Source organism: Mesoplodon mirus, assembly GCF_964341445.2.
Source record: "Mesoplodon mirus genome assembly, chromosome: 14".
NCBI classification, from domain to species: domain Eukaryota; kingdom Metazoa; phylum Chordata; class Mammalia; order Artiodactyla; family Ziphiidae; genus Mesoplodon; species Mesoplodon mirus.
In genome coordinates, this window is record NC_138990.1 from 47,354,028 (window position 1) to 47,370,964 (window position 16,937).

General features: G+C 41.0%; 1 protein-coding gene across 1 annotated transcript in view; it reads left to right on the plus strand.

Moving 5' to 3' along the window:
- The first annotated feature begins 1,438 nt into the window (after positions 1-1,438).
- Positions 1,439-16,937, plus strand: part of WDR43 (WD repeat domain 43) — a 50,514-nt gene continuing 35,015 nt past the window's right edge. Inside the window, exons 1-3 of the mRNA XM_082641826.1 lie at positions 1,439-1,691; positions 8,521-8,658; positions 12,613-12,734. Coding sequence (XP_082497952.1) covers positions 1,467-1,691; positions 8,521-8,658; positions 12,613-12,734 — 485 coding nt within the window. The 5' untranslated portion in view covers positions 1,439-1,466. The remainder of the gene's footprint in view (positions 1,692-8,520; positions 8,659-12,612; positions 12,735-16,937) is intronic.

Here is a 16,937-nt window from a genome sequence, read left to right on the forward strand (position 1 = left end):
TCTAAAATGAGTTTTTTTCCCCTACCTCTCTGCTAAAAATGCTTTTGAAAAGTCACCAATGATCTTGATCTTGCCAAGTTCACTGATTAATTCTCAGTCTTCATCTTACAGCATTTGACATGGCTTTGATTATGTCTTGCTTCTGAAATCCTTATAAAAATTTTGGTTTTCCAGTGCATCTCATTCTCCTGGGCTTTCATCACTGTTATCCCTTCTTAATCTCCTTTGCTGGGTCCTCTTCCTATTCCTGATAGATTGGCACATTTTTGGGGCTAAGTTTTTTACTCTGTTTATACTTACACCCAAGATGATCTAACCATACAGTTTCAAATAGCATCTGTGTGCTAATGCATACAAAATTTATATCTGTGATCTACTCATATATCTGACTTCCTACTGAACAACTCTATTTGGATGTCTACTGAACATCTCAAACTTAACTGTCCAAAACAGAACAGTTGGTTTCCACTGCACCCAGACCCGTTTCCCCAATTCAGCTAATGGTATCACCGTTCACTTATTCTCTCAGGCCTTAGAGTCATCCTTCACTCATGTCTTTTCCTCATCCTTCACAATCAAACCATTTAGCAAGTCCTGTTGGCTCCAACTTCAGATTAAATCTGGATTTGGACCACTTCTCACCACCTCTGCCACGTCATTCCAGTCCAACCCACCATCCTCCTTCTCTCTTGTGTCTTTGCTTTCATTCTTGCCCCTCTACAGTCTCCATCCAGCATCCAGGAGGCCTTTTAAAATGTAGATCAGTTTATGTCTTTCCAAATAACATAAACTGCAAATTTTACCATGGCTTTCCCTACTTGTGACAGACTCAAGAGTCTCCCATGGCCTTGAGTGTAGTGTTTTTTGGCTTTCCTGCTGGTCAGTAAGCTGTGTGGGGGCTGAACAGTACCTGGCATTTCTTGAATCAGAATGCATAGATTTGGTGAAATGTTATGGAGACCTTAAAAAAACTGTCTATTTGGTGCAGTAACATGGGATAAATCTTGACGAAAGAAGAGGGAATAGCCTCTCCCACTGTTACTTTAACACTGTTATGATTGAATAAATTGTTGTTATGTGAACACATGATTACAGCCTGTAAGTGGATAAGGAAAAATGGAAACAGTTGTCACAATCACGGAATTATAAGTGAACATTTCTTTCAAACATTTAGTTCAATCATGTTATTTAAATTAAAAAAAAAACCCAAACCTTTTTCTTTCATTCTTTCTTTTTTAAAGGAAGGAGTCTTGTCAAGCCCCTCCACACGTCCCCAGAACAAGTTAGTACTGAGCCCACCGGGCCACCGTCCACAGGTAGGCCGTCCAACGCTCGCTTGCGTCGCGAAGAGCCACTCCCTCTGCTCCTTGCACTCCCTCCGCCCCACTTCCCCCCTCCAGGCCCCGCCCCGTACCGGTGCGCCTGCGCACGGGCGAACACGTGGCTGCCGCGGAGCCAGAGCAGCAATGGCGGCGGGTGGCGGAGGTGTTGCGGACCCCTTTTCCCCCGCGGGGGTGCCCTGCGCCTTCTCCCCGCATAGCCAGGCCTATTTCGCTTTAGCGTCTACCGACGGTCACCTGAGAGTGTGGGAGACAGCCAACAACCGGCTGCACCAGGAGTACGTGCCTTCCGCGCACCTTAGCGGTACCTGCACCTGCCTGGCCTGGGCGCCAGCGCGGCTGCAGGCCAAGGTAAAGCGAGCTGGATGGCGCGGGGCGGGTGGCCGCTCAGGCTCAGCTTCAGCGCTTCGTGGCCCGGCGGCGCGCGGTCCGGCATCGCGCGGTCCGGCATCGCGCGTGGCCCTCCGAGGCCCGGGGCGAGGAGGCACAGCGCGATGGAGGCGCGCGCTGGGCCCACACCGTCAGCCCCGTGCGTGGCCTGTCCTGAGGGCAACGAGAGAGGGCGCGGCTGGATCCGACGGGCAGCGGACCGGAGCCCTCCTGGCGGGCTCCATGCGGTCTGGGCCCAGCCGTCGCGGGGGCCGCCATGTTCGCCGAGGCCCCGGGTCCCCCAGGGGCGGCTTCCTGCTACCAGGCCTGGCTCTCCTGCTTGCGCTTTTCAGAGTTCTGGCTTGACAGAGCCCCACCTTGGGGCTGTATTGTTCTTCTCCGACCCCTACCCAGCTCATCGGCCTTGCGCTGGGCAGTTAGAATGAACAAGTCTATTTCTTTGCTTCCGGACACCCCCCTCCACCCCCCCACCCTTGGGGGCCGGCTCACCACGTGTTCTCTTCCACGTCCAGGATGTGACTATTTGAAAGTGTTGACTTTTCCCAGGCTCGTTTCCATTCTAAGCCATCTGAACCTTCTTGCTTTTAAAGTTTTAACATCTGCTCGGCTCCCCCTTTATGCATCCCCTTTTCCCCAAGTCTGAAGTCTGCATTAGGATATGGAGGTAAATTGAAGTTGTAGTTTAACTTAACGAACAGTCCAGGTGGAGTTTCTCTTACACGGGGCAGTGCTGAGTTAGGGAAGGCTTTTCACTCTTAGGGACTCAATGAAAGATGTCATTCACTGTGGAGTCACTTGGCTACATCTGCACTAATTCACACGCACGTGGGAACTGCGTTTATAAGGTAGCCAACCCGAATCAGTGCATTGTGATTTGGAAGCATCAGGTATTGAGTTGTGTTGTATTTAGCTGACAGTGTGTGTAAACCTTAAAAAGTTAGTGTTTAAACACATACACACAAAAAAAGAAAAAAGTGTTTAGTATAGATCTTAACTCCACCTGACTATCCTAGGAAACTTTCTGCTAACTTTTTAGGTTGAAAGTAGGGATACATCTAACTTGTTATACTTTGGATGAGTATGTTTAGGTGTTTTTCAGATCTTAAGCTAGATTTTCATAGTTTCTGGATGAAGTGACTCCTGTTGATCATTAAAGAGACCTTATCAGGGCCCTTAAGTCAAGCACAAAACTAGGACTTGAAAAAAAATCAGTTGTCATTAAGATGACAGCACTTTGCATATTTCTCCTTTTCAAATTTCTGTGTTTGTATTTTAACAGTCTTGTAAAGTGTTAATAATTCTAATGGTGAGAGGAAATGTGGAGCAGTGGTTAGATGCATGGACCCAAACTATACTTCCTAGCTTTGAACCCAGGCTTGACTTCATCATAGAATTGTGCCTCTAACTGGGAGTAATAGTACTCACCTCATAGAGTGCTTGTGGAGGTTAACATACTTAACGCTGCATAAAGCATTTAGAGTAGTTCTTGGTATGTAAGCGCTGCAAGCGTTAATTGTTGTTATTACCTCTTATTTGCATGGTTAGTCCTGCAAGGTAGAGAAAGACTAACTTTTTGCTTTGTTCGTGAAGAAGAAACTGAGGCTTTGGAAAACTAAGCAACTTGCAAAAAAAAAAAATGGAAGCAGGACTAGAATGCAGGTATTTAGAGCCCAACTCTCTATTATCTGGAACAAATCATTCCTATTAGGCTGGCAGATATTTGTCACCCACTTGATTTTCTCTTGACTTACAATCATATTGTATGTGTCAGGAGTAAAACTTTTGCCTGGTCTTAAATTTCCTGTTAAAAGTCAGTTTTGGATTATTTATAGCAGCCTGATACAATAGAAAAAGACCTAGATTTGGTTTCATACCCAGGACTCAAACTTGTTTTGTCACATTGAGCAAGTCACTTTACTTTTGGAGGCCTCCTTGAAAAAGAGTTGGGCTACATTAAAAAAAAAAGTTCTTACAGGTTTCAGTGTCCTTTTACTTGTATGCTCTCACTTTAGTCACCTGACTCTGCGAAATGCCCTATAATTGTTACATTTTTAAAAACTGAGAATCAGAACTAAGAACGTTTAAATGACTTCACCAAAGCCTTATTAACCAATGAAGTAGCTGTGGCCACTAGAGTCAAAGTACTTTGACTCCTGGTCCAGTGCTCTTACTGTAACCTTAGATCTTGAGTCACAGAATTGAGAGTTGGGAAGATGTGATTTTTAAAGATAGCGGTTGCTACAAATCACTCTTCATTTTCTACCTTTGCTCCCAGGTCTCTGGGTTATGATCCTTGCCACTTAAGTTTTAAGATGCTCTCTTAAGCCCTTATTTTACATGTAAATCAGTTTGTAGGAGTATTCTGCATCTGGTTCAGTAACTGGCAGTTTGCCACCCAAGGACAAAGTTTGGTGACATTACTCTTATCAGTGGAGAAAAATGAGTTGGTGCTGGGTTTCTTGGGTAACAGGAGCTAAAGCAGTGGTTCATAAATTTTTAGAAAAATTAGATTGCTCCTTGTTCTTGGTCACAAAATGATTATAATTCTTTGCATTTATGTCACAATAGTTTTTAGAAGATTTTTGTATATATTATATAGCTGAGCATTTTATTTGGGTGATGGAGCCTGGGGGGAAGAGGACCTCAGATGATGAGAAAAGTGCAAGGAGATGGATTGATGGACTATGTATTCACGGATGCTGTTTTTAGAGCTCCTCAGGTTTATGTGTGTAAACTGAAGCTGAGATGTTAAATGATATGCCAGAGGCACACAGTAAGTGGCTGAGCTACCCAGGAACTGACCCTGCTATTTCATTGCTTCTTTAAGATCCAAACTTTTCAATTTTTCCTTCTCTAACTGCTGTAGAGCCCTGAAGAAACAGACTGGCTACCACAATAAATGCATTTATGTTACTTTGCTGTCACTGCAGTTAAAATGACCCCATATAGCTTAGTGCTTATTAAAGGAAGCACATGGCATTTCAGGCATTGGACAGGGCAAGCACAGTAGCACTAAGGATGTTTCTAGGAAAAATCTGAGCATCCCCAGTCCTAACCCTTAGGGACGCAGCACAATCCAGTTGTGTTCCTGTATAATGCTCTGTCTTAAGGTCTCTCCAGTGTTTAAACTTCAAAAGGCTATGGTTTGCCTAATAAATCTTATTGGCAGAAATAGAAGTTCCTGTGTATTAGAATTTGTTTTTGATGTAAATACTGTATGTAATTACATGTAAAATGCACACATTTTGTTCATTGTTACCCATGAAACTTAGATATTTGCCAGAGTAAGTGACAGTAAGATAGGCCGAGAAATGGCATAGGAGACTAATTGCAGAGTGAAACTTGAAACTTTGCCATAATTTTCAGTGACTAGAGGTCAGTATTTTTCAAAAATAGGTTTTGAACCATTAGTGGATTGTGAAATATATTCAGTGGGTTGTGACAGCAATACAAAGATGAAGTAGACAATATTAGAGTGTATTTTGCATGGTAAAGGGTAAGTTTTTTGGTGAAATTTGTTTCGGCTACATACACATGTTTTTATGAGTGTGTGTATTGGCTTTCCACGTAAACTCTTTTCTTACTCTGGGATCTTAGTCTAAAGAGTCAGGGCTTAATTGATCAAAATCAGACTTCTCATCACCTGGATGTGCTTTTTCTCTCTGTCTTCACTTCATTTGTACTATGCCTTGCTTTTATAAATCATGCACATTTAGACTCACTCAGCCTTCTGATTGCCTTCTAGATCAAATACTGCTTTCTTGAGACTGCTCTTGGCATTTATTGCTTAGCTTGGTCAGCCCTTCACATTGGAAAAGACTCTTTAGTCTACGTAAGAGACCAAATCCTTTTGGTCTTCGTTCCAGGTACTTTCTGGAACTCAGATTTTCTTTTTTTCTTTCTTTTTTTTGGTCACGCCACGAGGCTTGTGGGATTTTTGTCCCCTGACCAGGGATCGAACCTGGGCCCCTGCAGTGAAAGTGCCAGGGTCCTAACCACTTGACCTCCAGGGAATTCCCTGGAACTCAGATTTTCTGATCACAGATATATGAACTAAATTTTTAGCCTACCCTTTCCATTACTTTATATGTTTACACATGTAATTAATGTGCACATGACATGAAACAAAGCAGTATGACTAAGACATTAAAGAAGAAATACAGACAGTTCAGATATACTGTGTCTGTAATGCAGAGCAGAGCATGACTTTTGTCATAGAGAAAGAAGAGGTGTTTGTGGAGAGATCATATTTGAGGTGGACCTTGAAGCAAGGATCGATTTTTAACCAAATTGATAATTGAGACGGATAGAAAAAGGACCCTCCCAAAAGAGGAAAAAGCAAATGGAAACGTATTCGTGATTAGGGAGTGCAGTGTAAGGATGGAATTGGAAATAGGACGGGAAAAGGTGGTTTGGAGGCAAATTGTGGATGCTTTTGAATGCCAAACGGTGGGGGGGGGAGGTGTGTGTGTGTGCGTGTCGCGCGCGCGTCCTCTCCCGTTGCGGAGCACAGGCTCCGGACGCGCAGGCCCAGCGGCCATGGCTCACGGGCCCAGCCGCTCCGCGGCATGTGGGATCCTCCGGGACCGGGGCACGAACCCTCGTCCCCTGCATCGGCAGGCGGACTCTCAACCACTACACCACCAGGGAAGCCCTACCAAACAGTTTTTTTGATTTACTCTTCTCTGGGGAGTCATTGAAATTTTTGATCACAGAAATAACAGGTTCTGATAGAAAATGCCAACAAAAGTCTGTCATAATCTATAATCATCAGTACCACTAAACTCTTGGTTTCAGAAATATTTAGTAATGGGGTAATAGTTAAAATACTAGATTTCACTAAAATGCACATTGGTTATATAAACTTCTTATCTGGTTGATGTCTTACTTTTTTGGACATGCACATCCTGCTGAATGGGAAGTTATTTTTAAAAAGATCATCCAACTCGGAGAAAACATACATGAGTCATTAGTTCTTTGAGGTTAATTAATTGGATTATTTAGGTTTAGACCAGTGATCCTCAAAATTGGGCATAGATTCTGTGATACTCCTACCACTAGCCTCTGCTTGCTTCTCCTAAAAATAGAGGTTTTGCTGATAGGGAAATCAGGGCTTTGAATACGTTAACGTTTAATTTCTAAAATTTCTTTGTGCTTTTTAATGCAAATTCACATCTGCAGAAGAACATACATATTTGGACCAGCCTATGTTTCATACGTTAGAAACCTCATTGTAGATAATTTTAATTTGATTTGGGGAAAACCAAGAATAGAAGAAATACTCTCTAGAATCTTTCAGAGGAGAGTTTTCTGATGAGGTAGTAGTAGGTTGGTATAATTTCCTCTGTTGTCCTTGTCTGAAATAGGTGTTTGTGTCCATAACCTTATGCAGAAACCACATATGCCCTCTGGAATCATTCAGAGGTGGCTTTAGAAATTCATGTAACTGAAGGTGGGGCCTAGGACACTTCCTGACTAAGAATGTTACTGAGGGGACCATCAGACGTTTTTATACTTCGGCTATTAATTGTGACTTCTCTTTTGAGTTTATTAATGTAGATATATTTCTCAGGACTTGCAAAATGTTCATTTTTTCTGTATTTAAAGTTATCTTATTTTTTGTTAAATCTTTTAACTTTTTGTTGACTTAGAGCGTCCAATGAATCAAATTCTTCAAATGTAACATCTCTAGAGGATAACTAAGAGAAAAAAAAAGGAAAATGCCTTATAAATCTGCTCCTTGATTTTCTTTATACCCTGGTAACATCGTAGTTTTCATTAGTGGTTTTCTGGGTTGGGCAGATTTTATGTATCCTGGGCTGCTTTTTTGTGCTGTGGAGCAAAGATCTTCCACTATGGAGAAAATGTTCTCTTTTCTGTAATATTGGTCTCTTTTACACTAAAAGAATGGATTTCTCAGAACTTCTTTATGCTAAAACATAGGCTAGCAAGCTTTAATTTTAAAAAATTATAAACATATGGAAGAAAAGTTCCAAAATTATAAATTATTATTCAGCATTATAAACTCTAAAGTAGTACTCTAAAGTTGTGATCAATTGGTTGTCTTTCTGACGGATAGACAGGAGCTGTTCGTTTCATTTTTTGAATTAAATCAAAGAAGTCTTGGTCTGTTTGACACTAGATTGAAACTTGTGCCTCTTAAGTCATTAGAATCACGAAGACAACATGGAACTTTCATACCCTTAAAGAGTCATTGGAGCAACTTCTCTAGTGTGTGCTTTGCACTGCTGTACGAGTTACAACCATTTTTTGACTCTTAAGTGAGGTAATTGTATGTTTATAACTATAAAAACATTTGAGTCCCTTTTCCTGAAAATGAAGCCAGAATGCAAGGGAAGATTTTGGGGGAGGGGGAAAGCATTGGCTGCTTGTGTATGGATCTGTAATCTCTTTGCGTCGGAGTGGAGGCTTCACTTTGACCTGTTGGGAATGGTTGGTTTCCGAGAAGTGGAAGCAGCATTGAGGCTGTTTGGACCTGTTAAGAGTAGAATTCTACCAAGAGCATACTCAGTTATCCTATTTGCCTTCCTTTCGGAGAGGTAGGAGATGGGGACAGAGTATTATGAGTTCTTTCCATTGGAGTAATTATTTTCCAAGTAGTGAGAAAGAAATAATCTGAGAGCAAATCACATCTCCACTTTAAAAAAAAAATATTTCTTAGAAGCAGTCACATTCATTTGTGGGCTAGTGGGCATTTGCATTTATGCATTAATGATGTTTCAGTGTTTGAAATAATAAAGTAAAAAATTGTTTTTTCTCTTTTTTCCAGGAAGGTCCACAGAGGAAAAAAAGGAAATCAGAAGCTATAGGGACAAGTAACCAGGTTGATTTGTTGGCTCTTGGTACAGCAGTTGGTAGTATTTTATTATACAGTACAGTAAAAGGAGAATTACACAGTAAATTGATAGTAAGTATGTGTGTGTGTGTGTGTGTGTATTTTATATAAAAGAGAGATGACAGGAAACTGATTATTAGAGATTTATTAAAAACCAAGCAGCTCAGGATATGCTATAGGATCTGCAGTATGGGGGCATTTTTCTGCCCTTTCCATATTTAAAATTTTGAACCGTAATATTTGTTAAAGCTGTGATAGGTAACTTAGTCATTATTATAAGTCAGGATATGAAGAGTGTGAAGAACTATTGACTAGGCTTAAAATAAGAAAGGGTAGAAAGAATTCTGAGTATCACAGACAGCAGCTGCAGAAGGAGCGCACCACCTCCAGGGCTAGGGAACGAGGGAGGTGGTGGAATTGTTGCTGAAACTCAGGCCTTTGAGAAGCAGGTATTGCTCTCTGTGCTGATGTCTTTTGCGGGAGAGTGGCCCCATAGACTTGCGGTCCAGACCTCTGAGGAGGGGGTTTTAGCTGACTGCTGGCGTCTCTCAAGGCAGCTGATGAGACTGTTTCTCCAGGTGTTGAAAAAACTGCATATTGGGTTCAGCTGCTGCCGAAAGGGTTGCCGCTGCTGGGGTGAAGAAATGTTGGGGTGATGCAAACTGGGAGACAGGAAGGAACACCTCCATTGTTCCTCCTCCAGCCTTGTCTCCCTCCTGCACCCTTATTGGGGGAGCCTACTAACAATCCAGCTGGCAAAGCAGAAATGGGGTTTGCAGAGTCCCAACCCCAGCGTCCAGAGCAGAGAAGTGAGGGCTTGGTGCTGCAAGACAGTAACTTAACTGGCATAATGTATTTCAGACAGTGTCTACTACAGTATGTTTTTGGTGTTCACTTAACTCCTATCTGTATATAGGAATGCTTTCTGTATATATGAATAAAGAATGTTTTCTCTTTTAAGTAACATCTATCCATAGACAATTTGGAACTACCTGAAGTTGAAAAGGGAAAACAATTATACCTAAGTTTATCACCGAGAGATCCTCTTTTGATAGATTGCATATTTCTTTGCTTTATGCATATGTTCAAAAAATACAGTTGGGTTCTGTCTTTTCATCTATTTTGTATTCTGATATTTTCCATTAAATTACAACATGAGTAATTTTCATATTTGTCGAGAACTAGTTAAACATTTTCAGTGACTGCATAAAATCCTGTAAATGGGGTAGTCCATTGGTGGTTTAACTGTTACTGACCATTTAGGTAGTTTCCGATTTTTTTGTTATAAAACTCTTCTTCTTACACGGGTTCCCCAGAATTACTAACCTGTAATTAATGAGTCAAAGGTATGAGTGTTAAGCCTTTTTATACATAGTATAACAATTTTCTGAAAGCTTTCCTGATTTGTGTTTGTGTCAGCAGTGGAAGGACGGTACGTGTATTTCAGTAGTGTTTTTGCCATCGTTGATTTTTCTATTAAAACAGCAGTAAGGCTAACAAAAAACCCCAGCTAATTTGATAGGTGAAAATTTTTATCTGATTTTAAATCTGCATTTAAAAATATATCACTTGTTGGGACTTACGTGGTGGGGCAGTGGTTAAGAATCCACCTGCCAATGCAGGGGACACGGCTTCGAGCCCTGGTCCAGGAAGATCCCATGTGCCGCAGAGCAACTAAGCCTGTGCACCGCAACTACTGAGCCTGCGCTCTGGAGCCTGTGAGCCACAACTACTGAGCCCGCATGCCACAACTACTGAAGCCCACGTGCCTAGAGCCCGTGCTCTGCAACAAGAGAAGCCACCGCAATGAGAAGCCCGCGCACGGCAACGAAGAGTAGCCCCCGCTCGCTGCAACTAGAGAAAGCCCGCGCACAGCAATGAAGACCTAACGCAGCCAAAAATAAATAAATAAATATATTTAAAAAATAAAAATAAAAATATATCACTTGTTTTTATATTAAAGATTATAAAAATAATATACAACTGAAAAAATTTAAAGCATTCAGAGGTATATGTAAAGGAAATCTCCCTTTATTCCTCCTTCCTCCGAGTTGAGTGTGGTCCTCATGTGGGCTTTTACCCCACTATAGTTTGGGTCTCATCCTTTGATTTAGTCAGTTTTCTGTGGTCAGTAGGTACCTAGTATCTGGTGCACTGTGATAGCTACTTAGTTACTCTGGCTGCAGACATGATGCTGATGGAGCCTAGAACTCCTTTTTAGATCAGTTTGATACCTCCCAGGATTATATATAAATCTTTAACAGGGAATGAGTTTATTAGGAAGGAACCAAGAGGGTCAGGGCAAGGAGTGTTGGGATGATGTTGGTGAGGTAGAAAGGGCCCAGGCTTTGGAACTAGTGTATCCTGAGGTTGAATCCTGCTAGTTATATGATCAAGGATAAGTAGTATAACTTCTCATCTCTTCAGTATTATATAACCTACGTTGCATGACTTTGAGATTTAGACATAATTATATATTGAAAGTGCCTAGTATAGTGCCCGGCGTGTAATTGGTATTGAGTAAATGTTTGTTGAATGAGTAACTAATGAATGAGTGGACACTTGCTAGATGGCTTTCCAAAAAGGTACGCTAGCCCCTAGCAACGTATGATAGTGTCCTGTAATCTTACCAGGGTGGATATAATAATGCTAAACAAATTGGTAGATGAACAGACAGAAAATGTTACTTTGTTTTGCTTTGTATCTCCTGAATTACTATCAAAAATTTTCTTATTGAATTCTTTCTATGGAATTTATCTGTTCATACCCTTTGTTCAATTCTTTGTGTGTGTGGCTATAATGTAGGACTTAGTTCTTTGAGTAGATAGCTGATAGGAAGGAGGGAAGTAACTGAACTTAGTAGTTAAAAATATTTTTCTCTTGGATTTCCCTGGTGGCGCAGTGGTTAAGAATCCGCCTGCCAATGCAGGGGACACGGGTTCGAGCGCTAGTCTGGGAAGATCCCACGTGCCACGGAGCAGCTAAGCCCGTGTGCCACAACTATGGAAACTGTGTTCTAGAGCCTGCGAGCCACAACTACTGAAAGCCCACGCTTCTAGATCCCATGCTCCGCAACAAGAGAAGCTACCGCAATGAGAAGCCCGCGCTCCGCAACGGAGAGCAGACCCTGCTCACCGCAACTAGGGAAAGCCTGCACACAGCAACAAAGACCCAACGCAGCTAAAAAATAAATAAATTTATTTTTAAAAAATATTTTTCTTTTGAGGTGGGAGCAATCTGTATGATAGAGGTAGTGATTTTGAGTTTTAACCTTTATGCTGAGGTATGTACACAGTGGTGACTCATTGTATGTATATTTAATGTGAATTCAGATGGAAAGAATGAAAACAATAATTGCTCACAGTGTAGGTGATTTAGCACCTTAATTCTGCTGAATGAGCTTGTCCTGGAATGTGTGTGAGACGGGAGACTTGAATTTGCTCTTTCCCAGTTGATGTCTCCATTCCTGTGTGCCTCTGAGTGAGCGAGCATCTTGCTGTGCTGAGTATGTTTAAAGTTTCATTCATATGGTATGAGCTGCAACACAAGGAAACATTTGGTGTTTCCCTGAAGGAACATTGATTTTTAAAGTTGAGAGATTTGGTATAAAGGGATTTTCAAGGATAGTTTTAACTAGACATGATTTTAAACCCTTCAAGATGTGACTTTATTAGTTCACTCAAGTGTCCCAAACTTTTTGCCACTGTACATGAAGCATTTTATCATGCTTAGTGCTGGCATTCCTGTCAAAAGCAGGTGGCATTTAGGACTAGTGTCCTTTGACTTATGATGTAGAAGTATGTTCTTCCAGCAGAGGAGAAGGGAAAGTTAACATTTGATAAAGTTATAGAAGATTTATCTCATTTTTGATATTGGAAATGGATAGATGCATTTTAGTTAGGTTAATGGGTAGGCTTTTTTAGTTAGGGTAAGGCCTAACATTTTAGTTAAGTGTTTAGTAATGATTCTAGGGTGCAAATTGTCATATCAGATGAGCTTTATTTTAATTTTTTTTAAAATCTGCAGAGTGGTGGACATGACAGCAAAGTCAATTGCATACAGTGGCATCAAGACAATGGCTGTTTGTATAGTTGTTCAGATGATAAACATATTGTGGAATGGAACACACAGACATGCAAAGTAAAGTGGTGAGTAACATTGATGGTTCTGGGGTAACTTGGTTACTGTTTGGGAATGCATTAGTTTGACAAATCAAGAGTATATTCTTGATGTAAGTAAAGTTTGATATTGGACACTGGGGAATGTAGACACTAGTAAGGTTATAGACTGTTCTCAAGGAACATTTAATCAAATTGGACATGGAAGATGTTAACACATAAAAGTTAGATAATGGTACAAGAGTAAAATAACTGCACAAGAGATGCCATAAGGTAGCAAGTAATTACTGGTCAGATGATTAGGATAGTGTTGGGAAGGCCTGGTGGAAGAGAGGGGTTTTCAGCTGGGTCTTCTAGGAGAGGTAAGATTTGGAAAGAAGAGGGTGGGAGGATCCTCTTGAGGGTGGGGAAAGGAAGGTGGGGTGGGGATGTGGTAGGAACAAAGGCTAGGAGAAAGGGAAGTTAAAGATTTACTTGTGAACCCAGTAGAGGAATTTAGAGGAGGCCCATATTAGGGAATAATGGTTGGTGGAGGATATGAGCCAAAGTATCTTATAAGAGAGTCTGGCCTTAAGTGTCATAGATAAAAATCTCAGACAACTCTTCTAGTTCAAGCACCTAATCCTGTGATTGACTGCGTAGTAGATGCTCAGTGAATGTGGACAGTTGAATGCGGTTGAACTTACGTGGATGAGGACCCTAAGGAGGATAATGATGCCCATGGTCTTACAGCTGATAAGTGGCAGGGGAGTTCTAATCTTGCTGTCTTGAGTTCTGGCACAGTGGTTTTCTACTGTAGTCAGACTTCTTTTGTGGAGTTTTAGATTCTGTTTGGTAAGCATGAGACACTGAAGGTCAATGTCTTGGGAACAGAGTAACCAAAATAATGCTTTAGGAAGAAAATTTGCCAGCACTGTGTAAAATATATGGGAAGGAGCTAGTGCAGAGGCAGAGGAGCTAGATCCCGGGTGGTGGTTTTAATAGTCTGGGCGTAGGATGGTAAGAGTGGGAAGAATGGAAAAGGTACCAACCAAGAAGAATCTTGGGTAGGATTGGGGGAGGGGGTGTCATTGAGTGAAGAAAGGAGTTAAATAAAATGTAACTAAGTTTTCAGCTTTCTGAACTTAATAGGTGTCTAGTGGTGCAGTTTATAGAAACTCAGAAGAGGGAAGTGGTTTTAGAGTTTTTAAGCAAATTGAGTTTGAAATAACACATGAAAGGCAAGACCCAGCAGAAGGGGTGGTGATAGAGGCTTAGAATTTTAAGGAGGGTTTGGGGCTGGAGGTGCAGAGAATAATCATTTGCCTAGAGGTTCAGTAAGTGCATTCCATTTACCTGCGGTGGTAGTTTCCATACTCACAGTTGTAAAGAGACGCCTGTGGAGATTCTCATCCACTAGGTCAAGGGTGGGGCCCATGCAGCTGTACTTTTTAAATGCTGTCTGGATGAGAGTTCACCAAGCCACATCCTTCACATACGGACTAATAATGTTCAAGGCACCGTTCAACATATACACAGTATTGTATTTGTAACACTGCGAGGTGGTCTCCATCCCTGTTTTATAGTTAAGAAATGGGTTGAATCACAGCATGAGCTTTCATCCAAACTGTGCTGTCTCATATAATATTTTGTTTCCACTTTCATTCGTGGCATTCTTACGCTATAGGTAACTGATTTTATTTTCCATTTTAGGTATTATCTGTTGATTTCCTAGTATGGAAGATGAGGATTTAGCTCTTAGCCTCTACGTTTTTCTGTCCCCATTTTCCCAATGTTGTAATGTCACACTTTGATTAAGCAGTATTCATTGTTCACATTATGCCTACTTAAATATTGTTACAGATGAGACTTGGACTGTACTGTTTATATTATCTTTTGGCACAAAATTTTGCTTTTCTTGGGGTTTATAATTGCTTTATTGTTCATTTGCTTAGTTTTGTATATACCTGTCATTAGTTCAGTCTCATTCCTGCAGTAGTGTAAATCTCATTTATTTTCAGACACATCAGTGAATCAATCAGTTATTTAATCTTTGGAGGCGTCCCTCTAGTTTCATTTATTTCTTGGAGGACTTCTCTGCCTTCTTCCAGTGATAATCCTGAGATTTCCTTTCATCATCTTGAAAATTCTCTTGTCAGATGGAGCCTCTGTTTCCTGGATCCCATTTTTCTCTTCGTTGGTTTATTCCTTTTTTTTGGTGACACACACAAATTGGTAGCTTCCTGGAAGACAAGCAAAATCTCAATAAATTTACCATCCATGTCTTCCAGTGTCTTTATTCTATCCTCACAGTTGATTGATAATTTGAAGATACAGACTTTTGGGTTGGAAATAATTCCCCTCAGGATTTTTTTTAAATTATTTATTTATTTATTTGTGGCTGCGTTGGGTCTTTGTTGCCACGTGCAGGCTTTCTCTAGTTGGCAGCGAGCAGGGGCTTACTCTTCTTTGCAGTGCGCAGGCTTCTCATTGCAGTGGCTTCTCTTGTTGCGGAGCACGGGCTTTAGGCGCTTGGGCTTCAGTAGTTGTGGCTCGCAGGCTCTAGAGCACAGGCTCAGTAGTTGTGGCGCATGGGCTTAGTTGCTCCTCTGCATGTGGGATCTTCCCGGACCAGAGCTCGAACCCATGTCCCCTGCATCGGCAGGGGGATTCTTAACCACTGCGCCACCAGGGAAGCCCTCCCCTCAGGATTTTGAAGCATTGGTTCGTTGGTTTTTTGGCTTTCATTGTTCATTATTTTTATATTTTAAAATATCCTGTGCTTTTTTTTCTTCAGTCAGTGAATTATGTTGGCACTTGAGGGACCATTTAGCCTGGGAATTCATGTTCTGCCTTCTTCTCATACTGTGTATTTGATAATTTCATTCCTTCTCTTTTCTTTGATTTTTCTCTTATACTACATACTGTTATTTAGGTGTTATATTTCCTGGACTAATCCTTTTGGTTTCTTACCTTATTTTCATTTTCTCTTTTGTCTTTTTCTTCTGTTATCTGGGAAATTGCTTCAATTTCACCTTCTAAATCTTGTATTGAATTTTTAAGTTTCTCTAATTAAATTTTTAACTTCTGGGAGCTATTTTTCATTCTTTGAGTATTTCTTTTTTGTTGCCTCATGCTTCTGTCATGTGTATAATATTTTCTAACTCTCTGAAGATATTATAGGATTTAAACTTTTTTACTTTTCGTCATCTCCCTCTTGAGAATGTGTTTTGATTTTTGTTTGATTTTGGTTTCTTTCATGTTAAAGGCATTCTTCAAGTGACTGGAGATCCTTGGCTGCCTGTTGGTTTTCGAAAATGAAACATTGAAAAGCTGATTGGAAAGCCATTGTGGGTGTGTGGCTCTGTTGCTGGGCTTCATTTGTAGAGTGATTGGCAGGCCTTCAGTATCAGGATGTGTAGGTCATTCCTCTGGAACCTGTCACATTTCCCAGAGAGGAATCTTCTGATCTAGTGCTTTTCAAGCTTTAATGTGCACATATGTTATGTGTGTTTACAGATCTGATTTAGTAGGTCTAGGTTGGGGCTTGGGAATTCTAACAAGTTCCCAGTTTCTGCTGATGGAGGAGGGTTACACAAGTAACGGGACAGGGGTGTGGTGGTGTTGGCTCTGTGCTGGCCTTTTCAGTGCTCAGTGGTGAAATAGATTGAGGAAGCTTGTCAGGATGGTGATCACGTCTTTTTTTTAAAAATGTGTCAATTCAGTGAGTAGATGCTGAATAAGGAATACAGGTGAGTGTTGAAGCTTGGGGAATTGGTGGAAATTGTCAAGAATGTTAGGAACCAATGAGGGTAAAGGAAAAGTTCTCATACATTGTTGCATTTCCTTGATTATTGGTGAGGTTGGGTGTTTTCATGTTTATTGACAAGTTGTATTTCTTCTATGAATTGCTTGTTTATATATCCTTTGTCTATTTTTATTTTGAGTTTTTTTTTAACTCAAGGAGTTCTTTCTTGAATATAAAGAGCTATTTATGTATTCTGAGTATTAATTCTTTGCCTATATATTTTTTTCTTTTTTTTAATAGATCTTTATTGGAGTATCATTACTTCACAATACTGTGTTAGCTTCTGTTGCACAACAAAGTGAATCAGCCGTATACGTACACATGTCCCCATATCCCCTCCCTCTTGAGCCTCCCTCCCATCCTCCCTCTCTCACTCCTCTAGGTCATCACAAAGCACCAAGCCGATCTCCCTGTGCTATGCTGCTGCTTCCCACCAGCCAACTATT